This window comes from Manihot esculenta, chromosome 18, assembly GCF_001659605.2.
Source record: "Manihot esculenta cultivar AM560-2 chromosome 18, M.esculenta_v8, whole genome shotgun sequence".
NCBI lineage: Eukaryota > Viridiplantae > Streptophyta > Magnoliopsida > Malpighiales > Euphorbiaceae > Manihot > Manihot esculenta.
This window is the reverse complement of record NC_035178.2, coordinates 630778-658588: the sequence shown is the minus strand read 5'-3', so window position 1 is coordinate 658588 and position 27811 is coordinate 630778. Positions and strand designations below refer to the sequence as shown.

The 27811-nt window shown below is 36.4% G+C and overlaps 2 protein-coding genes across 3 annotated transcripts; one reads left to right on the top strand and one right to left on the bottom strand.

Moving 5' to 3' along the window:
• Window positions 1-291: 291 nt before the first annotated feature.
• Window positions 292-3803, bottom strand: LOC110606005 (cinnamoyl-CoA reductase 1). 2 transcript variants are annotated; one of them, XM_021744714.2, is made up of 6 exons: window positions 3556-3803; window positions 2883-3052; window positions 2571-2756; window positions 2319-2481; window positions 1771-1957; window positions 292-612 (listed from the first exon to the last, which is right to left on the bottom strand). In XM_021744714.2, exons 1-6 carry the CDS (start codon window positions 3671-3673, stop codon window positions 480-482), a joined length of 957 nt encoding a protein of 318 aa, XP_021600406.2. In that variant the 5' UTR covers window positions 3674-3803; the 3' UTR covers window positions 292-479. The 2 variants fall into 2 exon arrangements, with proteins under 2 accessions (XP_021600406.2, XP_021600407.2); XM_021744715.2 differs by having other exon boundaries at window positions 2883-2983; window positions 3556-3802.
• A 1817-nt stretch (window positions 3804-5620) lies between these two features.
• LOC110606065 lies at window positions 5621-6539 on the top strand. Its single transcript, XM_021744800.2, has 3 exons — window positions 5621-5930; window positions 6012-6083; window positions 6207-6539. Exons 1-3 carry the CDS (start codon window positions 5766-5768, stop codon window positions 6258-6260), a joined length of 291 nt encoding a protein of 96 aa, XP_021600492.1. The 5' UTR covers window positions 5621-5765; the 3' UTR covers window positions 6261-6539.
• Window positions 6540-27811: the final 21272 nt, after the last annotated feature.

Sequence of the window (27811 nt, the reverse complement as noted above, 5' to 3'; positions counted from 1 at the left end):
AATATTTTTTTTTTCAAACATTCTCTTCATCAGTGTGTACACTCAGACACAGCAATTAGTATGGAAAAAATCTAAAGTTTGACACTCTGATCTACCTTTTAAAGTTTAGTGTATGTTTTTCCCATGTTCAAGAATTTCTTAACTGATCATTGAAGTTTGAAGCAGGCAAAATCAGAATGCCCAGTCTCACAATAGGACATGAAGGCGAATTCACATACAATCAAGTAGACCAGGAAAGTACAAAGCAATGGAATTCAATACACAAGATAGCACTTTGCAAGAACACAAAACTGAACCATGGAAAATGACAGTTTCTACACTATAACTTAAACGCCAGAATTCAGTACGACATTATGAACCGACATATTTATATTATCAAACACCTGATAAACTATAGTTAATAGCCCTCAACAAGTATTTAATTCGAAATATCCACTTAATGAAACTCTCTCTCTTTTCCTTTTTCTAAAATTTATGGTTTAATCCAAGATTTCAGTTTTGTGATAGCGCTCCACAGAGTCGATGAGAGTTTCCTCCAATGTTCGATACCTCCAACCTAGTCTCTTCAACTTTTCGGAACTCAGTTTTTGTTCCTCCCCTCCCTCGGAGAAGCTGTATATGACAAACGGATGTACAAGCAAACCATCAGGAAATAAAGGCTAAATAATAATAACTGGAAAACTGTAGTTTAATGACCCAGAATAAATAACAGGGATATGGCTAAAAAAGTTTTCATCTAATTCGCCAAACAATAAAAGTTAATTAGTATAATTTAAACTAACTTTATATCCTACCGTTAAGATCTAATGGTTAAATTTAATGAAAATGCAAGTTATTATCTGGACAAAAAATTAATATTTTAATATAACTTATAATTATTAAAAAAAATTTTTAATTTTATAAATTTCAATAATTATACTTTAAATTATTTTAAATAAATATATCATAAATTTAATTTAATTTTTAATTTTAATTCAATTTATTTATAATTTTAGATTATATATTTTTAAGATCCTATAACTCATTTTTTAACTTTTTTCTTATCAAAAAATACAACTTTTTGCACAATTATAAATTATAAATGTTACAAGAACCATAGCTCTAATAAATTAAGAAGCATGAACTTCTTTTTTTAAAAAATTAATTATATTTATTATATTTACATTTACGAAGTGAAGTTTAAAATGACTAAATTCATTAAATAAGATATAAATTAGATTAGATTGAAATTAGCCCCTATTCGATTTGATCTGTTAACTTTTAACTCAATTAAAATAGATACTATAAATAATTAATTTTTCAGATAACAAAAATCATAATTTTCATAATTCTTGATATATTAGTGGCATTATTATCACAACTCTAATGGCCAATAATTAAGCCAAAAATTATACTTATCAATGCAAAAAAAAAAGATTTATCAACTTTTAAAAATGTGTTATACAAAATTATAAGTAAATTGAATCAAAATAAAAAATAAACAAATGAAAAAATTGATTTGAATATATATTAAAAATAGATTGAGGGTATAATTATTGAAATTAGGAAAGTTTAGAATTTTTTTTTAAAATTATCTATTTGAATTATAATAAAATATTAATTTTTATGCTAATTAGCGTTAAATTTAGTAGTAGGTATAAATTAATTTAAGTGATTAATTTAGAGTTTATAATTTGAATATATTTATTATCCTAAATAATATCATCATCATAATCATGAAGCTATACACTGTCGATAGAATGGTAGCAAAGGTTGAGTAAATTTGCTTACTTTTTAGGATAATTGAAGCTAGGATATATACTCCTCAATTTCTCAACCAAATCTTTTGTCCAGACTGCATGTGCTGAGCATATGTATCTCCCTTCTGCCTCAGGCTTCTCGTATGCCAAAAGCAATGCTTCTGCTACATCACGCACATCTACCACTAACCGAAACTTATTTTCCACAGTTTCATATCCTTCAGGATGGTAACATGAAAACACTAGTTAGAACAAAGAAGAAGACGGTTCTACGTGCCATTTCAAACAAATCAGTGCTTAATATCATATTAAACCCAAAATTAGAGATGTAAACGGTAGGTATTCATGATACTAAATTATCCGAATCTGATTAGTAACACCCGAATACCTTCCAAATTAAATTAAAGATTAATGTAAACTATCCAAATCTTAGCAGCACAAAAATACAGCTTGCAATTATTATATTTCACTACATGATCACAAATCTGCAGCCATACAAAATGATAGAAGCATATGACAATCAGAGATGAAAATGTCCACTTAATAAATACATACCCAATCAAATAGTTATGATAGTACCTTTCAAAAGCTTAATAAGAGCCATGCTACTTGCATTCACTGTAGACTGCAAAATTGGCCCCCAAATGAGGGTAGGGCAAACAGTAACAACATCAAGCCCACTTTGCTTTGCATATTCAAAAGCCTGACTTTCTGCTTTTGTCTTGGAAAGGCAATACCAGTTCTGGGACAAACAAAGGACTATGAATTTTACAAAATATACAACTTAGAAATACCAGTTCAATAAGGCAATTAATTTTTTTATTGGGTCACCTTAGTTGATGTGCAATATTCCTCGTTGGACCAACAACTTTCATCCATCACTTTACCCTTGGGCCAGCTTGGGTTCATGGACACTGCAGCTCCAGAGGACACAACAACAACTCGCTTGACTTTTACTTGAGCACATACTTCAAGCACATTTAGTGTACCCTTTACGGCTGGATCCATTAATTCTACCTAAGACCACAAAGAAAACGTATTCTTTTAAAAACAAAAAACTGTTAATTTCAGCAATGAGTATATATGGAGATAGTAATGTACCGAGTAATTATAGTGAAACCATGTTGCAGTTAGGAATTTTACCTCGGGATTTGGAACAGTAATAGAGGGAACAGGGCTAGCAACATGGAAGACTCCACTGCATCCTTCAACAGCAGAATAAAGGGAGTTGTAATCCAGTAAGTCTGCCTTGAAAAGTTTCAGATTATCAGAGGCCTTCTCGAGCTTGCTCAAGTGAGCATACTTCGCATCGGCTGCATAATATTGTTGAAAAATTTAAACGAAAACTTGAAATTAAAAATAATAATAATTATTACAAAAACGGAATTGGAAAGAAAAGTAGCGCAATTCCAGATGACCAAGCTGAGCTTTTAATGGGGAAAATTTGCTAATTAGGACCTTGAGCTTGTATTTAGTGCCAAATCAGTCTATTTCTAAATATATCAACAAAAAAGTCCCTTAAAAGTGTTCTTGCTAATGCGGATTTAACTGTAAATAGCTATATCTCTATATAAATTTGGATTGGTGAGTCCAAGAAAGATTTTAGTCCCTTCCAAAAAAGATCAGAAAGTGTCAAATCGGAAGGTACAGTAATCAGTAATATGCCCCAAAAGTGAATAAGCTTAGCTAATTTAGGGCAAGGGAAAAAGAAATACAGTTGAATAGAACAGTAATCAAGAGTAGAAACACTAAACAAAAGGAATTTTTTAAACACACATAACAAAGTAGAGGAAAAAGAGAAGAGCTTTATAGTTACCGGGTTCTCTAACGGTTCCATGGACCGAGTAACCCTTGGAGAGGAGAAGCTGGACGACCCAAGAACCAAGGTATCCACCAGCACCTGTGACACACAATTTGCCCTTTGTTGCGGCCATTTCCAAAAACCTTGAGGTTGGCTGGGTATCCTCTTCTAGTAATTCTTTTGTTTAAAGTAGCTTTCTCTTTAGGCTCAGCGAAAACCTAAAAAAAGCACTGTGTAGTTGTGTGGTTCACCTATGCCAACATGCTTCTTTTATCGAGATTATTAACATGCTTTTCTTATAGTTATTTACTTCTCTCATCATTGTTATACTGAGTTGTGATTATTATCGTTATGAGCTTCTCTCATGATTGTTATGTCACATTATGATTATTATTCTTATGTGTTTCTCCCATTATGTCACGTTGTAATTATCAACGTATTTCTCTTATTATTATTTACTTCTCTCATTGTTATGTCACGTTGTGATTACCATCATTGTTATGTCACATTGTGGTATGCAACGTTGTATCAATGTGTTTCTCTTATCGTTAAATGCTTCTGTTATTGTTATGCCACGTTGTGATACGTGTTTATCTTATCGCTATATAGCCGATTTAATATTTTAAAATATATTTTTAAGTATTTGGTTTAATTTAAATATTAAAATTAACACATCTGAATTTTGGATAATTATAATAGGTTTTGGAATAAATTCAAATTTGAAAAATAATATCCATAATAAATTCAGATCAGATTTGAGTTTTATTTATAAAATACTCAGTATCCGATTTATTTATATAAATAATTAATTTAATATAAAAAATATATTTTATAATAATATTTATAAAATATTTTATAAATTTTTATTTAAAAATTAAAATTTAAATATTTTTAAAAAATATTAAATTTTTAAATGAAAATTATAAATAAAAAAATATTTTTTAAATAAATTATTAATTAAAATATATGAAACTAAATAATTTTGAGTTTTATTTAATGAGTAATAATTGAATTTGAAATGAATTTAAATAATTTATATTAATTTTTAATTAAATTTAAAATAAATTTAGATATTTTTAATATGAATGGAGTTTGTGTCGAGATCATTTTTTTTTCTACCAGTTTACATTGACTTTAAATGTGTGTTGACTGACAAATTTTCTTTGTTATTTTGATAAATTAAGTTAATTTACACTTTGTAGTTAAATACTTAAACTTCTTATATTATAAAAATGAGAGAAATATATATTAAAATATTTTTAAATATGTAAAAATTTAATTTTAAATATTTTATAAATTATTAAAAATTTGAGTATATAATTACACTATAAAATAAACTATATTTTTATTAGTTAGTTATGAATTATAATGAAAATATATTAGAATTAATCTGATAAATATGAAATTAATAATTATAAATTGTTACATCTATATGATTTAAGTGGAAAATAATGGGATAAATTTAATCCATATCTACATTTTTAGCTTTTGTTTGTTTATTTGAAAAATAATTTATATTATTTTTATAAAAATATGTTTTACAAAAAGAGAAGTGTGTGGTTAATTGTTTAGTTTTCATTGAGTTTTTTTAGATTTCTTTAATTGTTTGTTTTGAGGATGAGCTCCTTTTCTACTGTCTATGTGCTTATGAGTTGCTGGGTATGGATTGTTTCTGTTATTGCTTAATTTTTCCTTTAAATTATACTTTTAGAGCTTCTCTCGCTGGATTTAGATTGATTATTTGTTGAGTTGTTGGGCTGTTAAACTGTTGGGCTTCTTATCGTGGACTGCTATATCCTACCTTTTGCTATGTTGTTACAATAGTGTACTGTTGTCCATGGAGTTAAAAAAATTATTTTTTTATTTAATTTTAATTTTAAAAATAAATATATTAATAAATTTATATACATAAATTTTAATAAAAAATTTAAAATATAAAAAATAATTTACTTTTTTAAAAATAAAAAATTATTATTTTTTAAAATATTTAATGTTTACTAAATTTTTTAAATATATCAAAATCTTTTTTTTATAAAACAAATGAGACTTATATTTACCCATTTAGGTTACCAGGTTGCTAGCAAATAAAGGAACTTATCTGCCCGCAATTAGGGGATCCACTCTTGCCCCTGTTCCTCATGTTTCCTTCTAAACTTTAGCCGTGAATTTTATTTTATGGTTTTAAAAGTTTAAACCCTAATCTAAGATCAGTCAATTTTCTGATAATGTCGACTAATTGGAGAAGAACTCTGGGAAACGTGAGGAGCTTTGTTGGGAATTCCATGGGAGGTCTTAGAGGAGGAAGCAACCTTGCTTCCTGGCTCGTCGCAGGAACCCTAGCTTACTTTCTCTGGATCAAGCCCTCACAGGACCTCAAGAAAGAACAAGAGGTCTCCCATGAATTTTTCAATTTCGGTAATTTCTGTTTTTTCTCAAGCACTTTCTAACTCTTCTTTATACTTTATTCACAGCAAAGGGCAGCGCTTGCTGCTGCAGATCCTTATCGATATGTTGAGAAACGAAAACCTTTACCGGATCCACAGGTGATGCTTAATGTCCCTAATTCAATTGCAGATTACTTAGTTTGTTTGCTCGGTTCTTTATTATTAGCGGTGTTGTTGCGATTCGCTTATAATGTGAAATCGGATTGTTTATTTTTGTTGCAGGAAACTGGATTGATGTACGGCAACAAAAACAAAACAAACAAGCAGGTGGAATAGTTTGCTTCACATGCTCCGCTTGTAAGTTAGTATGTTGGGTGGCTTGTCAAGTATAATGGTAATCCAATATGTTCTACTAGACATGATGACGTCTTTTTTTTTAACAAACCTTTTGTTCGGCCTAGTTTAGTTGTTGGCTACATTTGCTGCTTAGTTAGAGAATGAGAGCTTCGCACATACTGCAAAAATTGTAAACGCGAAGATACTCAAAAACGCCGATGATCATGTAAAGGTGTAGCAAAAGATCAATAATATACTAGCAAGAAACTATTGAGTCTATTATAGCTTGTTTATGTCTGTTGACTTGCCGAGTGAAAGTGCAAAACCAGAATCCATTTTTATTTTATTTATTGATGACTGTTCATTGTGGTTACGTGTTGCTGGATGGTCTTATTTATGCCAGTGTTATTAGAGCGAAAGGCAACAATAAGGCGACGAGCTATCTTATAGACTTGGGCAACTGGCAGGCGAGAGACTTTTTGAAGGGAAGGACCATACCCTTAATAATATATATAGGTAGTCAAGTATATAGATATTTATGTGGATATTATTACTCCCTTTTTAATTAGTTATCATAATTATAAGCATACTTATATACCAACAAATAATCTATTTCACGTTTGGAATTTACTTGAATATTGAAAGTCAATTATATAGATATTATATTATTTCCTTCCTAACTAGTGTGAGTATGTATACATACCCTAATTGCTTAGCATATATAGGGATATATTCCCTGGTTAGTACCTAAACTTTAGTTCTCCAACTAGGGGAGAGCATATATCGGTTCAAACTGAGAAATTGAACCGATCGATTTCGGTTCAACAGTTCAGTTAGTTGGAACATTTGGTTTGGTTTGGTTCGGTTAGTATTTTTCAGATTATTCAGTTTTCGGTTCGGTTCAGTTTAAATGTGTTAAATAACCGATTTTACTATATATTATTATACTAATCCTTACCCAACCCAACCAGTAGCCCAAGCCCAACCTCTTTCCTCCCATCCCTTACCCAATCCAATCAACAGTTCAAGCCCAAACATGTTAAATTTACAAATTTCAGTTTTGATATAACCGAATCAAATCGATTTTTATCGGTTTGATTTGATTCGATTATATCTTAATAATCAATTTGGTTTGATTTCTAATATTTTTAAAATTCGGTTTTCAATTTTTTGGGTTCGGTTCGAAACCGAACCGACCGATTGCATAGGCCTATCTCCAACCAGTTGTTTCCATAGAAAATATGGATTAGGATTTGGTGTTATAGAGTGAAAAAAGATCCTTGCATGCTATTTCAAAAGGCAATGCCTTGCTTCGCCTCACACCTCGAGCTAGGTGAGGCAAGGTGCTCCCTTGGCACCTCGCCTATCTCCTTTTATAACACTGCTTCTCTTGTACCCAAGTCTAGATTCACAACTTCAAGCAGGTTTTGAAGTTTGGCATGGCTTAATTACCATGTGTTGGGTTTGGCTTCGTTTTGATTGTTTGAGGGATCTCTCTTGGCTGTTTTATGTTTATGCCTACACAATTTATAAACACAAGTGAGCGACATTATCAAAGAGAAGGTTGGGAAGGGGGAGGGAACTTTTGCATCCTTTTGCAAGGAGTCATTGGGATTAAATGCTAGAGGTTAACTGTGTGCAAGTATCTGGTGAGATTTCATGCAATTGCCCTCGCCATGTGTTTTATGCAAAAATTTGAACGCCAAAAATATGTGGATTTTCTCATTTGGATCCTACCTTGTAAAAAGTGCATACATGCTTGTACTATTCTCTACTTTTGTTTTGTGAGTTTCCTTTCAATGTCATTAGAATGACATTCTTAATTATTCGAGTGGCAGAAATTTAGCCTGCATTTTTAAGGAGCCATATGCTTGAAATTGTATATTGAACTCCCATCTATTTTTCACTGGGCTACACTGTTGGTTTCCCTTATTGAAACCAATTATATGTCACTAGCCAATCACCTTATGGAATTCAGGAGTTATGATTATCTTTTGTTTTTTCACTTGCAAAACTCCACAGTCGTAGAAAGGAAAAGGGTAGAATTCCTAATTGTGGTTTAGATGGAAAATGAAGACTATAATTAAGTTTCATAGGAGAGTGAAAATTTATGTCCCCAGAGATCGCCCAAGGCTACTTAATAAGGAAGAACAATGATAAAGATATCCAAGAGTGATATGATAGGATCTAAAACATTGGCATCTTGGCACGTTTTCCCGCCATATCTGATGTACTAAATGTATCACGTTATGCTGCAATGACTGTAGGATTACTCCAACAGAACTCCTTCCGAACTATCATAGTTTTAAATTTGGCATTTGCCTGGTTTTTCAATTGTCCGGGGAGGGCAGACGAGCTTTAGAAGTTGTCCCTTTGATGTGTGCCCATCTTTTATTTATAATTTGGAGTTTTAATTTTAGCTGTTGCTACTTCCTGTTTGTTGTAGTAATACAGGCTTTAGCCGTATCATATTTGGAAGTATATGATGGGTCCCCAACGTTCGTTGTTTTAGCAAATAGCAATGTGGTCAGAATCATATACGATTCACAATTCGAATTTTATTATTATCTTAACAAAACAAATATGAATCGATGGATGAGTCGTAAGTAGCCAAGAATCGAACATGAATCTAGATCGGACTGATTCATAAATACAAGGATAGCAAATGGCCAAGGTTTTTAAAGGGGAAAAATAGAAGAGATATAACAAATTAATAAAAGAAGAATGGACAAATGATCCTGGATAGTTTTAATCATTTTTGTTTAAAATTTTAATTTGCTAGTTTAATACTTTGAATTTGGTCTCAATAAAGTTATTAGATTCACTTTGATTTTATGTTTAGTACATAATTTAGAATATGTCTATATATACACATATACATGTATATATTATTTTTAATTTAATTCTTGAATGGTAAATTGTATTAATGAGAGAATTTAGGCTCTATTCCGCAATTTTTGTTATAGTTATTTTTTTGTAGCTGACCGATGTTCTAATAGTGGTTAGCAAAAAATTAAAATTAGTAATTTTTGATGATCTACATTCTCAATCTCTAAATGCCAATGTTAATGTTTTGATTAATTTAAAAGCTCTTGTCAAACATAGACTTGAACTATGTTCCTGTGTACATTCTGACGAATAAGTGACCCAACGGGGAAGTAGGTGTCAGAACGTTTAGGATGCCAGCATTAGAAAAGAGGGGCAAATTTAGGAATTAACTTAACGGTGTGGTGAGACAATTGTAATTTTTTACCTTATCATATTCTTTTCTCCATTATGTTCTTCCTAGAGGATAGACCAAGTTTCGGTTAGGTTGTTGGGCCCCCGAGTATAAGTTAGGACTGGGAGGTGTTTATTAAGATTTTACAATGGAATAACGGGGACTAGAGCGTGCATGTTATTTACCAGCAAAAAATTTCGAAAGCTCCAGTTTTTATTTGGTAGGCTTTTCTTTTTTTCTTTTTTTTTGTTATTTTTTACTTCAGAGGGTACAATTCTTGACAATTCTTTTGTTACTCTCGACTTTCTCATCCCTGCACATGTATTTGTTTTCTTTTAAAATCTGAACTGAACTTATCGATTTTGGTTTTTTGACTGCAGGGTTGTGTCATGTTTCTTCTTATATTTCCTTTTACTTGTTCTTTTTACATTTGATAAAATTGTCTTACTAGTTGCTTGATTCCTTCTAGCTAGTCAAACTTGTTAACTTATTTCAACAGGACAAAATATAAACTTGAACAGCTGTTTTTGAAGAGATGTTTGGTTGTGCAGTTGAATGCTCGAATCTAGATGTTCAAAAATTGACCCGAAACTGTTCGAGTAATTGGAAGCTAAGGTTGGCTCTAACTATTGAACAAATCTCTTTTTGACCTATAAACTCTGAGATTAGCTTCAGTTTTAGTTAATGACTGACCGGCCCAAATTGATAATTAATGGGAGGTGAAGATCATTAGATGGAAAATGGTACCTGATGATATAAAATGATATCTGCACTATTCCTGTAATGTAAGGGTTTGTCTGATATAGCTTTTATTTTAGCTTTTAAGCGAGGTAAAAGTTAAGAGTTTTTAATTCAAACAATTTTTTATTTCAAAAAGCTTATATAGCTGTTTGGATTGAATATATCTAAAATTAATATAACATGGATAACTGTTATTACATTAAATGGAGATAAAATAAATTAAAATATCTCATCATAATTATTTTAATGATAGTAAATTAAAAATTAAATATTAAAAATAAATATAATAAATTCAACAATATTAAAAAGTATGCTATATTTTAATTTAATAACATCATGGTGCCTTTAAACATAATATTATAAAAAATTTTGGAAAAATTTAGAGTATTCTTATATTTTACTCTTTGATTTTTATAATTGGTCTTGATCTTTATAATTAGTTGACATGATTATTTATACGCAATAAATTATAATTAAATAGGAAATAAATAATCAAATAATAATTACAGACATAATTAAGGATTTTAATCAAATCTAATCATATCTCTAGAATCAATAAATAAGTCAACACTCCTCTCTCAAGGTACATAGATATAGATATCGCACATGTGCCACTTGCAAATCAGATTCGATAGATCTTATTGTTGAGCTCTTTACTAAATACATTCGCAAGTTGTCCAGTAGAAGTCACATGAACTAAACTTAAGACACCGTCTGTTAATTTTTCTTTAATGAAGTGTCGATTAATCTCAATGTGCTCCGTTCGGTCATGTTAGATTGGATTTTGTGCAATACTGATGATAACTTTTTTGTCACAATACAAAGTTATCTTATCTCTTTCGGGAAATCTCAGCTCCTCCAATAACTTCTACAACCATAAGAGTTCACACGCACCTTGGGTCATTACTCTGTATTTTGCTTCAGTACTTGACCGAACAATAACGTTTTGTTTTTTACTCCTCTAGGTGACAAGATTTTCTCCCACAATTGTGCAGTATTCAGAGGTGGATCTCCTGTTATCGGGAGATCTTGCCCAATTTGTATATGTAAAAGCTTTAACTCGGAGGTGATCATGTTTGGACTAAAAAAGCCCTTTTCCTGGCACAGATTTTAGGTATCTCAAGATGTGAAGTCCAGTTTGCATATGAGTCTCGCGAGGATCATGCATGAATTGGCGAGCAATTTTTTAAATCATACTAAAATAAAAATATATTTTTAAAATCATGCAGGATCCGAAAATATTTTCGGATCCTGTGTGTCAACTTTGCGAGTTCGGCAGTCATAATGCCGAACTCGCTAGTTCGGCACCTATGGCGCCGAACTGTTGCAAGTTCGGCACCAAGAGTGCCGAAAAATTGAGGCTTGTTCGGCACTATGAGTGCCTTGTTCGGCACTATGAGTGCCGAACAAGCCTCGTCCATGCCACGGGAGCAGTCACGCTCGCTTCCTCAGGAATGTGTGACGAAGCGTTGAAAGAAAAGGTTCGGCACTATAAGTGCCGACCCCTTTCATGCATGCAGGCCACGCGGGAACATGCATGTGGCCTGCATGCAAAATTTTTTATTTTATTTATTTTACTTTTAATTTTAATATTTATAAGTAAAATATATTTGAAATATTTATATATAATTGTAAAAATTTTTATTTTTTAAATATAAAAAATAAATATTTTTGATATAATCTTCAAATAATTATTTTTTTTAAAACATACAAGTAATTTTTCACAAAATTATATTAAGACTTTTATAAATATATTTATTAATATATTTTATTTTTTAATTAAAATTTAAATATAAAAATTGAATTATTTATTATAATAAAATAATTAATTAATAAAAATATTAAAGATATTTTAAGCTCTATTTATTTAGGAAAACATATTTTATATTGTTTGACTTTTCAAATTTTCCTAAAAATAAGTTAATATAAATTTAAATTTTTTTATCAAAAATATTTATTTTTTATATTTAAAAAATAAAAATTTTTACAATTATATATAAATATTTCAAATATATTTTACTTATAAATATTAAAATTAAAAGTAAAATAAATAAAATAAAAAATTTTGCATGCAGGCCACATGCATGTTCCCGCGTGGCCTGCTTGCATGAAAGGGTTCGGCACTTATAGTGCCGAACCTTTTCTTTCAACGCTTCGTCACACATTCCTGAGGAAGCGAGCGTGGCCACGGGAGCAGTTCACTGCTCCCGTGGCATGGACGAGGCTTGTTCGGCACTCATAGTGCCGAACAAGCCTCAATTTTCGGCACTCTTGGTGCCGAACTTGCAACAGTTCGGCGCCATAGGTGCCGAACTAGCGAGTTCGGCATTATGACTGCCGAACTCGCAAAGTTGACACACAGGATCCGAAAATATTTTCGGATCCTACATGATTTTAAAAATATATTTTCATTTTAGCATGAATTGAAAAAAAGCTCTGAATTGGCTGACTAAGTTAACAGCATAGACTATATCCGATCGAGTGTGTGAGAGATAAATCAACCTCTCTACCAATCTCTGGTATTTTCCAATCTCCATGGCCTCAGCAGTTCCTGCTTGCATTTTGTGATTACTAGTTCCAGAATGTAATTTCTTTGGAGGATGAAGATTCTTTTTTCTAATCTACCTATCTCAATATCTAGGAAATATTGTAGTTTTTCTAAATCTTTGATTTCAATTTCTTTAGCCAATAACCTTTTTAGTTGAGCCATTTCCTCTTTGTCATCACCGTCACCAGTATATCATCAACATACATAATAAGAAGGGTAATTTTACATTGTGATAAATAGAGTGTGATCAACATTGCTCTATTGGTAACGAAAGGACATCATGACTCTGCTAAACCTGTCAAACCAAGCTCTGAGAGATCTCTGAGAGATCTCTGAGAGATTGGTTTTTCCCATACAAAGCCTTTTTTAAACAGCACATTTTTTCTTTTGTCTTCTCATCAACGAACCTAGGAGGGATCTCCATGAACACTTTTTCCTCTAAATTTCCATGGAGAAAAACATTCTTTACATCAAACTGTTGTAAGTTCCAGGCCAAGTTGGTTGCCTAAGATAATAGGACTCTAATTGAGTTTATTTTTGCAACTGGAGCAAATGGCTCTTGATAATCCATTCCAGAATGCACTTTCTTTGGAGGATGAATATTTTTTTTTCTGATCTACCTACCTCAATACCTAGGAAATATTGTAGTTTTTCTAGATTTTTGATTTCAAATTCTTTAGCCAATAACCTTTTTAGTTGAGCCATTTCCTCTTTATCATCACCGTCATCACTATATCATCAACATACACAATAAGAAGGTAATTTTATATTGTGATAAACAGAGTGTGATCAGCATTGCTCTATTGGTAACCACAGGACATCATGACTCTGCTAAACCTGTCAAACCAAGCTCTGGGAGATTGGTTTATCCCATACAAAGCCTTTTTTAAACTGCACATTTTTTCTTTTGTCTTCTCATCAACGAACCTAGGAGGGATCTCCGTGAACACTTTTTCCTCTAAATCTCCATGGAGAAAAACATTCTTTACATCAAACTGTTGTAAGTTCCAGGCCAAGTTGGTTGCGTAAGATAATAGGACTCTGATTGAGTTTATTTTTGCAAATGGAGCAAATGGCTTTTGATAATCCATTCTATAGGTTTGGGTGAATCTTTTAGCAACTAATCTGGTTTTAAACTGTTCAATTGTGCCATCAATTTTGTGTTTCACTGTGAACATGCACTTACAGCCAACATGTTTCTTCCCAAGTGCTAGAGTGACAAGCTCTCAAGTCTCATTTTTAACCAATGCTTTCATCTCTTCAATCATTGCTCCCTTTTATTTAAGATATGCAAGAACTTTCTTCAAATCTTATGAAATAGACACAGAAAAAATAGACAAGGAAAATGATGTAAAGGAGGAAGACAAGGATTCACAAGAAACAAAGTTAGAAATAGGGTATTTAGTATAAGATTTGATCCCTTTTTTTAGTGCAATAGGTTTATCTAAGTCATTAGAACATTCAAGAGTTGTGAGTAACTTATCAGAAGAAGATTCTTGACTCTGAGTTGACTGCATAACGGCTTCTTTTGCCTTGTCTCTACTCGAATACCTTCTCAAATTTGACTTGTCTAAACCTCCAATTCTCTCCCTTAATTGGACATCTCCCATTGTCTATTAGAACTCAAACTCTTTAGCTGAACCATATCATTCAAAATCACAGAATTTGTGATTACCTCTTCTTACTCATGATTCTCCCCCCAAGAGATGAGTGGGTGGTATTGAAATAAGATTCAATTTCTCGGAAGGTAACATCCATATTGACAAAGTATTTCCTAGATAGAGGATGATAATGTAATATCCGGCTAGACTCCGGTATCGGAATCCCTACCGTCCGATGGGATCTCGGATGTCGGAAACCTCTAGAAGGGGAAAACCATGTTTTTATAAAATGTTTTAATGTATTTCATGGTTTTAAGTGAAAAAGGAAATGAGTTTTTGCATGAAAACAACCTTGGAGGAAAACCCAGGTTCGGCCGCCGAACCTCAAGTTCGGCCGCCGAATATGCAGGCATTTCGGGTGTGCCTTAGGCCCCCGAAGGCATAAGTGAGGGAAGTCCAGGTTCGGCCGCCGAACATGGCATGCATGCGGAGGCACGTTCGGCCCCCGAACGTGGCCTGGCCAGCCACTATAAAAGGGTCCCTTAGCCGAAAATGGGCGAGTTTTTCCCCCATTGTCGGCCAAGGTGAGCTCTCCGCCGTCCCTCACCGATCTTGAGTTTCTTTCTTCAAATCTTTCACGATTTTCACAAGTTTTCATCTTGTTTTGAAGATTTTCAAGCTTTGAGCAAGTTTTGGAGCTTTGAGGTTCAAGGAAACTCAACCCCTCCCATCTCCGAGTTTAGGTCGTCTCTCTCTCGATCTCCACGAGGTAAGAGCCGATCTTAAGCTCATTACATGTTTTAAGTAAGTTTTATGAAGATCTATGGGGTAGAATGCATGTTAGGCTTGCTACGGGTCCCGGCGGCCTTAAGCCGACCTGGATCTTAGCGCCGGTAGCGGTCCGATTTTCGGGTCGTTACAGATAACACCTGGATTCCTTCTGGCCTTGGGGTCTAACTTTTCCACCGTCCTAGTATGGACAAAGTACACACCCAAATACTTTTGGTGAAACAATGTATGAATTCTTCCCTTGTAAAACCTCCAAAGGACTCATGAAGTCAAAGGTCTTGAGGGACATTTTATAAGTAGATCCAAAGACTGTATCTCCCCAATATACTTTGTATAGGTTCATGGTGAATATAAGAGCTCGAGCTACCTCCAATAGATACATGTTTTTCCTTTCAGCAATGACATTTTGAGCATTAGTATACGGATAATTTGTTTGGTGTACTATCCCATTATTCTCCAAATAAGCAGAAAAACTACTATCTATGTATTCTCTTCCATTGTCAGTTCACAAAATTTTCACTTTAGTATCAAATTGAGTACAAATCATCTTATAAAATGATTAAAAACAGTTTTAATCAAATAGACCCAATACATCAGAACTTTTCACTCTATTTAAAAGGCAGGAGAAAGCCGAAAGGAGAAAGCCGAAAGTAATAACCAACCACGATCAGTAAAACACAAGAAACTAAAACCCAGCTTCGACAAAGCAATCCTAACTTTGCCTCCCTCGGTGTTTGCACTTCCTTTCTCTCTTTCCTTTCTCTTGGTTTCTTGATCCTTATTCTTCTCTTTCCTGCGTCAAACTTAATATGTTCCCCTTAATTATTTTAGGAAAAATTATTTTTTAGTTTTTGAGATATAACATAATTAATGGATTTGTCCCTCTATTTTTAGAATCAAATACTTTCGCCATTGAAATTTAATTCTGTCAAAATTCAAGGTGCTTCCGTCAAAAATTTCTATTAAGTCAAGTGAAAAATAATTTCCACTTGATCAAAAGAAAGAGAAAAAAATGGTCATTACAAACTAAGTCAATGTTACCATTATATATGATTAATGGATAACTAACAAAGTCAAAGCTACAATTTAAACATGAAAAAATTTTTTTTTTTGAAATAAAGATAAAATATTATTAATCAATCAATAAAAAAAGTCATTACAAACTAAAGGTAAGATTGTCTAAGTAGTAGGACTCGCATAAAAAAATGCCACTCTAACTAAACTGTGAACTATATAACATATTGGCTTGCTCATCTATCTAACGGATACAAAGATTAGAACCATGGGATATGAGAGTTTTATAATCAAATATTATAGAACTAGCAACAGAAAATTCAGGAATGGAAAAATTCACTGCATTGACTACCACCAAATAATTCACTTCAATAGTAACATTTTTAGAAACATGTAGGAGTAAACCTGTCAAAGCTTCCTGTAAAGCTAAAGTCTCAGCAATAATCGGTAAATAAATACATTGAAAAATACCCATAAAATCCAACATCAAAATACCATCAACATCTCTTATTAATATACCATATGTACTTAATTTGTCTTCTTTATTCGTGATACATCAATATTATACTTGAAACACCAACAGTGGAGTGCATTTACAAAGTTTGGGTGTCTGAATAATAGTAATATTTCCAGCTACTCAACAATATGTTGTCATCCAATTATGAAAATAGTTATTTGTCAACAAAAACACATGTTGAGGAGCGAAAGGAATCCCTTTCCAAAAGAGTCGGTTCCTTCCATATATGTCACATTAAAATATACTTCGATGCAATATCCACATTAAAATATACTTCGATGCAATTTACATAGGTTGGTTAATAATATACTAAAAACAAAACTCCTGACAATCAAAAAGTGATAATGAATGAATGGACAAGCCTAAGAGAGACCAACAAGATCTTGCAAAATGATAGGTAACCAACACATACAATAAATCCTCATTGGCCTGATACACCAAATGATAAACATCAAGTGGAATATCCCTATGTTAAAGATGTTTCTGTGTGGGAAGCAAATTATGTGCGACACACCATAAAAAAATTTCAATTTAGGAGGTATATTAAGTTGCTATAAACTTGCCAATCAATAGATGCACTCAATATTAAATTGGAAGATTGCAAAGACAAAGCCACCTTATATCCTAATTTGATTGAGTAAAGCTCATTACAAGTAAAGTACCATACCATCATCCATATCAAATCTAGCAATGGAAAAACACTGAATTTTCTGGATTTGCTGTACATTTGAAGGTAAAAAAAGACCACACAATAGTGGATAATTTCAACACCTCCCTTATTGATCAACTAAATCATGAACTCTTAAATCAAGAAAACTCGAGACAAGAGGCAAAGAAATTAAGAAACCATCATCACAAGGCAACCATAGATCCTTCCAAACATTAACACTTACCATCACCAATATGTCAATGTAAACCAACACGTAATAATAGTTGAACAGCCAACAAACTTTTTCAAACATAACTAGCATTATGCCCAATGCGAGTATTAAGAAAATTCTTATGTGAATAATATTTAGTTTTGAACACATGAGAAAATAAAAGAATGATTTTCCATAAACAACTGTCAATCTTGCTTGGCCAGTAATGCTAGATTAAAGCAATGCAAGTCTCGAAAGCCCATATCTCCAGAAGATTTCGATCCACACATATGATTGTATGATAGCCGGTGTATCCTTGAGTTCTATCCGATCTCGAATCCCACAAAAAAATTTATTATTTTCTATAATCCATTGCATATACTTTCAGGGATCATAAATACACTTATACAATATTGTAGAATAGATTATGCCACTAACTTTAAAAAGATCCTTTGTCTGCTTCGCTTAAAAACCGACCTCTCTAATTATGTAACCATTGTCACATTTTGTCTTTCAAGAAAGAAAAAACTTATTTCTTACTGCGATCGATTAAATAAGAGAGTCCAAAATATTTGCTATGATCTAAAGGAAGAGATTGATAATTCTGTCGTGATATATTTCTTTGACCAAGAGAAACATTAGAACTAAAATAAATATCAGACTTTTGAAAATTGATCACCTATCCCGAAGTTTGCTCATGCATAAATAAAATATTTTTAATAGATGTACAATTTCTAAAAATCATAAATGAGTTGTCAATGAAAAATAAATATGAAATACTTAGTCCATTTCAAACTTACACGATAATCTTGAATATCACCAATAACTTCAGCATGCAAAAACAAAGAAGACAAAAACTCTCAAAATTTATGGTGGAAGAGAGCTCTGAGACCATCCTCTCCTGGTGCTTTTGTAGGATGAATTTTAAAAACAGCTCTCTTAACTTTCTCAAAAGAAATAGGAGCTATCAAAGAGACATTCATTGTGTCAATTACTTTAGGAGCAAGACCAGCAGTAACAACCGTGAAATCTGAGGGTGAGAGGGAAGAGTAGATCTCATGAAAATAACTAGCTGCAATAGATTGGACCTCATTTTGATTTATTTTCCACACTCCATTTTTGTCCAGAAAACCACAAATAAAATTTCGTTTCCTGCTTTGGATCACTTTGGCATGAAAGAAAGAAGTATTCTGATCGCCAGATTTCAGCCAACTAGCTCTAGCCTTTTGTTCCCAAAATTTCTCCTCATTTCGGATTTCACATGATAGCTGTTGTTCCAAACTCCTAACTAGAGTTGAATTCCAAGATTGAAGATTAGCTTTTGTTTCCTCTAGCTGAGATTGAAGCTGGTTAATTCAAACCTTGGAGTTGGTAGTATCATTCATGTGCCAATCAACAATAAACTTCCTGCAAGCTTTAATCTTAACATAAGAATTAAACATAACCGAACCACTAAAGCTTTGAAACCAAGCATTCCTCACTAAAACTAGAATAGTAGGATTAGAGCACCATCTAGAGTCAAAGTAATACTTCTTTGCTTTGGCCATAGGAGGAGAAGAGCATACTAACTGTGGTCTATGATCCGATCCTATATCCTCAAGATGTTCCACGTAAGCATTTGGATAGAATTGGCACCACAAAAAAGAAGCTAAAGACCCATCAAGCCTTTCCTGTATATTGAAGCAGTCACCCCTATTATTATTCCAGGTGAAGATTGGTCCCTTAAAACTAAGATCTAACACCCTTAGGGTATTAACAAAAGATGGAAAAAATAGCAATCTGCGAAAAATTAATTCCCCTTCCACCCTTCTTTTCCAGGAATGAAGAATGCAATTGAAATCACCAATCAAAATGAAAGTATCGTTCAAAACTCTGGAATACTCCAAAATAAAATTGAATTGATCATTGCATTCAGCATCCACACAACTTGCATAAAAGAAGATAGCCGAGAACATAACATTACTATTCTGATCCATAATGGAAACATGTACAAAAAAGGAGGAGTACTTCACAATTGAAACAGACATATAATCTGTCCAAGCTAATACAAGCCCTCCAGCAAGACCTTGTGGATTGACCACTAACATGTCTACAAAACCACATTGATTAATTTTCTTCTTAATAAAATTCTCATTGTTCTTTGTTTTCATTAAAAACAAAATGTCAGGGGGAGTGAAAGGAACATATCCCTTTCAGATTATGAATTGTCAAGACTCCCCAACCCCTGACAATTCCAACAGAGGAGTTTCATGAGGATTAGCGGGGCCATTCCCGGCTAGCCACCTCCACCTCAGTAGAAGAATTGCCATCAAGGCAGAGCTTTTTTACAAAGGAGTTTTCTCCTTACTCCACTCCTATAGCTCTTTTCTGTTGTCCCAAACATGGATCAATTATATTCTGGAGATCAACCACGAGTGGTTCTGTAATATGCATTTGTGAGATTGAACCGCCCATGTCTCTAGCCTGTCATTTCCATTTGTGACTGTTATTTGGAGCTTTGAAAAAGTTTGCCACTTTGATTAGATCCTCCATTGACATTAAATCCTCAGGGCCCAAAGTGCGACGAGTAATAGCCAAAGGTGGAAGAGTAGCCTGGAACCTTAATTTCCTTTCATGCCAACGTTTCATATAAGAGAGAGTGAGGGTTGGGCTTCAAAAATATAAGGGCTTCTGTAAGCAAGAGCTTGGAAGTAGGGCTTGATAAAGCTCCTGGGCCTTTGTTAGCAGCTATGGAAGATTGAACTTTTGAACTTTGAGGTGGCCTTTTAAAGACCTGATCATGAGATGGGCCATTCTCTGCTGGAAGAGAAATAAAAGGCTTCGGCCCATAAACTGTTTGAACTGGCTCTTTGTGCAATAATGGTGTAGTTTGGCAAGCTTTACTTGTCTTCCTGAACTACTTGAACCTTAAAGGATGTCAGAGCATTTGTCATCCTCATCTGTAGATGATCTAGCAGAAATGGGAAATCCCTGAACAATCGATCAGAATCAATTTCTGGGGTCCTTACTAAGATTAGATATTGTTTAAACAGGCGTAGAATCTCATCTCTAGTTGGGATACAGAATGGGAGAGTTCCATCATGGCTTGTTGCTGGCTCGTGGCTCGATGCTGCAGGGTTAGTATGGGAAGAGGTAAGGTCTTCTCCTGTCTTTTTGCTCGTTGCTTTTTCAGTATTATGAGAAATAAGGTGCATTAATTGCGGTGGTTCATGAGTTTCGGGGTTGGCGTTGAGTTGAGTAGACGATGGAGGTGGTGGAGGGTTCGGGAAAATGGCAACTGAGTTGTTTACAGTTCTGGTGAAAATAGAAATTTGGGATTCAGGTGGAGGTATGGGTAAGGATGAAGGGAGATAGGTTCCACTGCTAAGCATAGGTTTGATTTTATTCAAATCTCCTGAAGCATTGCATGGTGAGAGAGATGGAGAAGGTGAGAGAAAGGTGTTGAGATTATCAATGGCCTTTGAAGACTCTTGCTCTGTGCATGGTATAGCCTGTGAAAAAACTGATGAAAGCCTTTTTGGTGAGGGGATTCTCATCCAAGGACCATAAGCAGTGCGCCTACCAGTCAAATCAGCTGAAGATTTCTTCGGTGGGGAGGGGCAGGTAATACAAAAGTGTCCCAATGAGTCACAATTAAGGCAAAAATCGGGCATTTCTTCATATTTAACAAAAACCCATTGAATTCCTCCATCTGACCTCTTGGAATGAAAACCAGTCACAAAAGGTTTATCTATTGAAATCAAAGCCCGAATTCTGAGTTGTGTATGTTGATCTACATTATTGGATTGCACATGATCCTTTTCCAAGTACCCTTTTAAGTAATCACCAATAGTTTTGCCATTTTGTTCAGTGATTCTGTTTGGGGGAAGACTTAAAACTTGAACCCAGAAAGGCATCTTCGTGAAAAGGAGATCATCAAAGGCAATGTCATGAGCCCATTCTTGGATGACTAATAAATTATTCTTCACTAACCATGGACGAAATGAGAAAATAAAGGTATTGTTTCTTTTAGCAAGAACAGAGAACTCATCATTGAAGGACCAAACTTTAGATAGGATATTTTGCATAGTGCTGGCACTATAAGACTTCTCTGTGATTAATTTTCCTACCAGTAGGCGTTGTTGCGAGGATCTGCTTCAATTATTATCTTCGTTAAGTATAACACCGTTTCATTACAAATCAGACCTTCTGTGAGGGCCATTAATTCAGCCATAGAATCTTCATGAGCATCCATATATGAAACAACCAGCCACCGGATGAAAGAAAGGGAAAGAAGAAAAAACAAATAGACAAGAGAAAAAGGAGATGATCCACAAAAGACAGGGATGAAGAGAAGGAAGAACGATCCTTAGTAGAACAAGAAAAGAGAAAGAATCTCAAGAAAGTTTCCTAGTGGAGCACTGCGTCCTCCTCTAATGAAGAGTTGGGCAGTTGAAAGTATAGTACAAGAAACTTCTTTTGTTAGTTTATGTAAAAGTCGCTTAATTTCCTTTTCCTCATCATGGAAGGATTAGGACAATATTCATCATAAAATTTCAAGTAGAATAATGTTTTTTTTTTTTTTTCCACTAACATTTTCATTATAGAGTGATTTCTATATACATCCTTCAATTTTGATTATGATTAAGTAATTGTTGCACGCAAATAATGCACTAATTCTTTTTATTTTATTTTATTTTATTTTATATATATAGAATTGATATTGATGATCTGAGATCTAGAGAAATATGATTTTTACAATGGGTTCTGTAAAACTAGAAAAAGCTTAAACATAGAGAGGAGTATTTCTCCTTTTATATGTTTCATTTTGTCTGCTAGTGACGTGCCAACAGAACGAGTATTATTAGACCACCTGTCCCCGCTACACTGATACGGACGTACGAGGGAAATCAGATCTCTGCCCCATGCGCAACGGCCTCTGATTCTCTCTGTGCGCGTGTAGGCGGGTCTACGAGGCGGATGGATGAATCCTTCTTCGGGTTCCGGGCTGGGCCGGAGGATAGGAACAAAGCTAGGCCCAAATGGGATCGGCCCGAAGTGCAGTGAAGACGAGGCCGGCCTGGTGGAGAAAGCCAGATGAAGCCCGGTTGTGAGGCTGAGCGGACTGGACCCAGTTCGCGTGAGTGACTTGAGGATTTCTAAGTAATGGGCTATTGTCATGGGCCTGGCCCTAGACTGGGGTGAGGTGAGCCCAGAGGTCATCAATTGCCCCTTTACCTTCTCGGCAGTTATTGCCCCAACTGTCGAGGGGGTAAACCCCTGGAATCATTATGACCGCGCCTGTTTGTATTCAGCTTGCCCTTTCATCTTATCGTGACTTGTAGCTTTAAATCTTCTCTGTCTTTTTTTCTATTTTTAGCTTTCCTCTGCTCTTTGTGCACACTGTTATCTTCACTTTCCTGCTTTTATCTTCCCGGTATGCTTTCTTTCCTTTCTGGTGAATAGCCTTTAAGGATTCTGATGTCGCTAGTCTAGGGTATAAAGTCGCCCTGTTTCACATTAAAAGCTCAGCCTCTGGCTATATATTACTAACATTTCCTTCTCATCCTTGGAATCCTTAACGGAACAGCGAGATCTCTCTTTTCGATCTTCCTTCCTCTTGTTCAACTGATCTCCCGAAAGATGCGGGTTTAGTTTTCTTTGTTGTGTGGAAGGGGTATGGTTTGCCCTTCCCTTGCTCCAGCTCGGGCTTCCATGCCGAGCTCTCGAGGTTCCGAATCTTCAAGGCTGTACATCAGTGTCAAGTCAGTCTCATCTGCTCTAATTGTTCGAACTCTCAGGTCCTCTCGGACTTTGAGATCAATCGAGGACTTCAGGTCGACAGGAACAAAGCCTGCCCCACCTCCTGATGATGCCTTTCCACATATGTTTCAGGATATTGAAAGTTTAACCTACAAGCATATAAGTAATGACAATGCATCAGGGTCTTCGTTTGAATTAGGAAGCAGGGGTAATCTGCTAAAATTAGTCCAACATAGTATGTGTGTAGGTTCGCAATTTTCACTTGTTCCATTGCTCTTCAGAATGCCTCGCTGGTTTTCCTGGGTGTGCATGAGTGTATCATGCATCACATTTGGGCGTAGGTTTGCAACCTTCACTTGTTCCATTGCTCTTTAGAATGCCTACCTATGACGGAACAGTGAGGGATGCTTATGGGGATCGGCCTGTTCAGTTCCCCTATAATAACGAGACAGAGCTCAGCCGGCCTGTGAAGCTCATCTTCCGAACTATGAGAATTCTTCTGAATCGAAGGTTAAGATGGTGGGATAGGTGTCAGTGATGTAAACATAGATGATGATGTATCCGGGCATGTAAATCCTTTAGGGATAGCTTTTTATCCTGTAATGTAGGTATTTGTAACATGCTGTAATGTATTTTTCTTTTAATGAAATTTTTGCTTTTCGTTCATACTCAAGCTGTTCTTTCCTTATCATGAGTGAAGTATTTAGATTGCGTGTTTCATAATTTTTCCTGGGGAATTTGTTGTATCATTTTTTCCTTCTCGCCTTCTAGCCAATCAGAACTAGAGTTGGTTTAGCCAACTGAGCTTTTGGTTTACTCTTTCCGAGCTGGACTAACCGCTTTTGGTTTACTCTTTCCGAGCTGGACTAACCGCTTTTGGTTTACTCTTTTCGAGCTAGACTAGTCGTACTCGCGAGCTCTATTTTTAAACCGTGAGCTGAGCTCTTGACCTTCTTAGGTGATGAGCAGGTCTGGTCTTTATCGTGCTTCCATCTGCTTGCGTCTTTGAGCTTTTTATTTAGCTAATTTGTCCGAGCTGGACTAGTCGTACCCGCGAGCTCTGTTTTTAACCAGTGAGCTGAGCTCTTGACCTTTTTAGGTGATGAGCAGGTCTGGTCTTTATCACTGGGTGAGAGGTCCAAGTGGAGCCCGGTTTTAAGGTTTGGGCGAGTTGGGTTTGTTTTAGGCAGATAGCATGTGGGCTTTCGGGTGATGGGCTATTGCCGTGGGCCCAACCCTTGACAGGGGTGGCGAAGTCCAGCGGTCGTCAATTGCCCATTTACCTTCTCGTCAGTTATTGTCCAACTGATGAGGGGGTAAACTTCGAGAGTAATTAATGACCGCGCCGCTCCAAGACAAAATTGTTCAGAGCGACACTTCGTCTCATTATTGCCTTTCATTTCGAATTCTCTTTGTCTCCTGAAGAAACTTGTTCTCGTCTGCTCTCTGTTTTCCTTCGACTTCTTCTGCTTTCTCAACCTTATTGCATTTCAGGTACGCTCTCTTACTCTTCCATGGAGGGTTCTAGGGTTCCCGATGTTGCTAATCTCGAGTCGCACATTACTCCTTCTTCCATAACCAAGTATATTTCTCGGAGTTATTTAGACACTCCACTTTACCTTATTCGAGCTCCTCTCCGGAATGAAAGGATAGTTCTCCCAAACCCTTCCCCTCTTGGTTTGATAGATCCCCAAAGGGGTCGTTGCATAGTCTTCTTTCTTAAACAGAGGGATTTCGGTCTGACCTTCCCTTTTACCCCTTTCTTCATCGAGGTTTTCCAATACTTTGGGATAACCCCCCGGATGTTGTCCCCAAACTCCATTTTGTTCATGTCTTGTTTTGAATCTATCTGCTTGAGTTGGGGTTTTACACCCACGGCGTGTTTATTCGTCACCTTCTTCCGCCTCGTTAGGGTGATGCAGAATTTTTACTATTTTCCCCCCCGTGGTGGATTGTCTCTTTTCACGGGCTACAAGGACTCAATAAAGGGATGGGTAGAGAATTTCCTTGTGGCGGAGCTGAGAAAAGAGACCGACTTATCGTGGGGAGTGGGGCTAGACTGGGAGGATGTCCCCCCGAGCATCAACGACCTGCCCCAACTAAGCCTTACCGAGCAGGTGGGGTATCTTCGACTGACTTCTGTTGACAAGAAGTATGACGTCGAGAAGTGTATGTTCGTGTCTAATCTTAGGGATATCCGGGACAAGGGTATAGTGCCTTGCTTAGCAATTCTGCTTTTCCTCGTGAGTGATATTAGAAAGTATGCTAACTCTTTCTGGTTTTGTGCTTTTTGGCAGCTTCCAACGTTAAAATGGATGAGATCAAGCCCCCGAAGAACTTAGTTCTGTCCCGGGAGAGTATGCACGCCGCCTTAGATGCTCTTCGGGCTGGAAGCCGCGTGTCTGAGGTCACTACAGAAGTGGCCCAGACTGTTTCTGCTAAGAAGATTAGCCGGCCTCTTGTTAGAGCTTCTTCTAAGGCTCCTAAGCTGAGCTCCCACGGCGCCAGATCCTCTCAGCCATCCGGTCGCGGGAGGTCGACCTCTGCTTTGAGACCTGTTCAGGAGGCTAAGTCTGATCAGGGTTCTACAGAGAATGTGCTGAAAACTTCTCTGATTGTTGTGGAGCAAGCAGGGGGCGTTGAGCAAGCGAAGTCGGATCTTGCTCTCCCTTCTGAAGGGGTGTCAAGGGGGGAGCTTGAGCCCCCCGCTATTGAAGAGGAGGCTCCTGGGAGGGGAATGGAGGTCATCCTTATGGAGGACGATGTCCCGGAGGCTCCTACCAGGGATGCCCCTGAAGAGGGGGGGTCTAACCGTGCCAAGGACGAGGATGTCATAGAAAAGGTAGGGGACAAACGTCCTGCCCCCCTCGAAATGCCAGCCCCAGCTCCAGCTCAGAAGAAGTCCAAAGCTTCCAAGGGATCAGCTCCAGCTCTCCCTCCTATTGGAAAGGAGAAGGAGGTCCCCGTGATACCACTGCTGTCCGCTCCTGACAACGACATTCTGAACGCAGAGGATATCACTCATCAGTCCCCAGCGAGTGTGGTTGCTGAGATTGTCAAGGAACGGATGTTCGGTGGTGCCTTGGAGGCTTCGGATCCACGCTTGCTTGCTCTCACTGGTCTCTTAGCCAGCTCTACTAGGGAGCAAGCAGCGTTCCGTTCCCGACCCCGTGGGGAGCTCGGAGACACAATCAGGGAGATGCTTCTGATGGTAAGCTAGGCTACCTCCTTTGTTTTCATTCTGGTTTTCTTTGTTTTAACAGTTTTTCCTTTGTATTAGGTGATGGGCCTCTTTATGGAGGTGGATGCCCGCGACCACTCTCTCCGGAAATCTGTGGATCGCCGGATTGAGGAGGCGCGTCTGGAGGAGAATTTATCTGCGACTAGTGATGCTAGGGGCAACCTCACAGCAGCTCAAGCTCATACCCAGTCCCTCCAGGCGGAGCTGCATTCTGCATTGGAGGCCCTCAAAAGAGCTGACGAGAGGACGGCTGAGGCACAAGAGCACACCAAGTCCCTGGAAGCAGAGTTGTCTCATACTCGCAGGGTTCTCAAGGAGTCTGATGAGAGGGCGGCTGCGGCAGAGGTTCGAAGTGAAGAAGTTTTGAGGCAGCTGTCCTCCATGGTGGAGACCCTTCATGAGAGGGATGAGGCTATAAGCCAGAAGGAGGAGGTCGAGCGCCAGTATGAGGCCCTGAGGGCTAATTTAGAAGGACTTCAGGTTCATCTGGAGAGGGCGAATATTCAAAAAGAGAGGGCCTTGGCTCGGGTGGAGGTCCTTGAGCAGGAGCTGAGCACAAGTTCTGAACGTATCAGAGACTTGGCTTCATCGGCAGAGGAGTCTATACTTCGTAATCAACAGCTCAGCCATGAAGTCAGGACTTTAGAACATAAATGTTCGGCCCTGCTCGAGGTGGCTAGACATGCTGAGGACAAGATCCAGCTGGAGTGCGAGAAGCGTCTGGGGGAGTATCAGGAGTCGGATGAGCTGAAAAGAAAGATTGAGCAGGCTTGTGAAGCTCACCTCTAAGACTATAAGGATTCCCCTGAATTGAAGGCGGTTATAGCTGAGGCCTGTGAGTCACATCTGGCGGAGTATAAAGCCTCTGCAGAGATGAAGGTTGCTATTTGGCAGAAAGCCTTTCGCATGTACAGGACTGGCTACAATCGGGGTTTAAGAGAAGCCAGATATGCTCCTGATACTCCTCTGGCAGAACTTCGAGCTGCCGAAGTGGATTCTGATGGTGAGAATGTTCTATATGGGGAAGATGATTTCCCCTTGCCTAGAGGAACCTCTCGCGCTGCAGCTGGGTCTTCTGGGGAGGAATCCGAGCTGGATGGGGAAGACATGGAGGCCCTCAGAACTGAAGGAGAAGACCCTGAGCCTGAAGGGGAAGGCCTCGACCTCGGGCTGGAGGTTGTGCCTGTTGTTGGTGTTGAGGGATCTGAGTTGGAGGGTGCCAGATCTCCTCCAGATGCGAATGTAAATAAAGATAATGTAGGCGATAACATTCTTAGA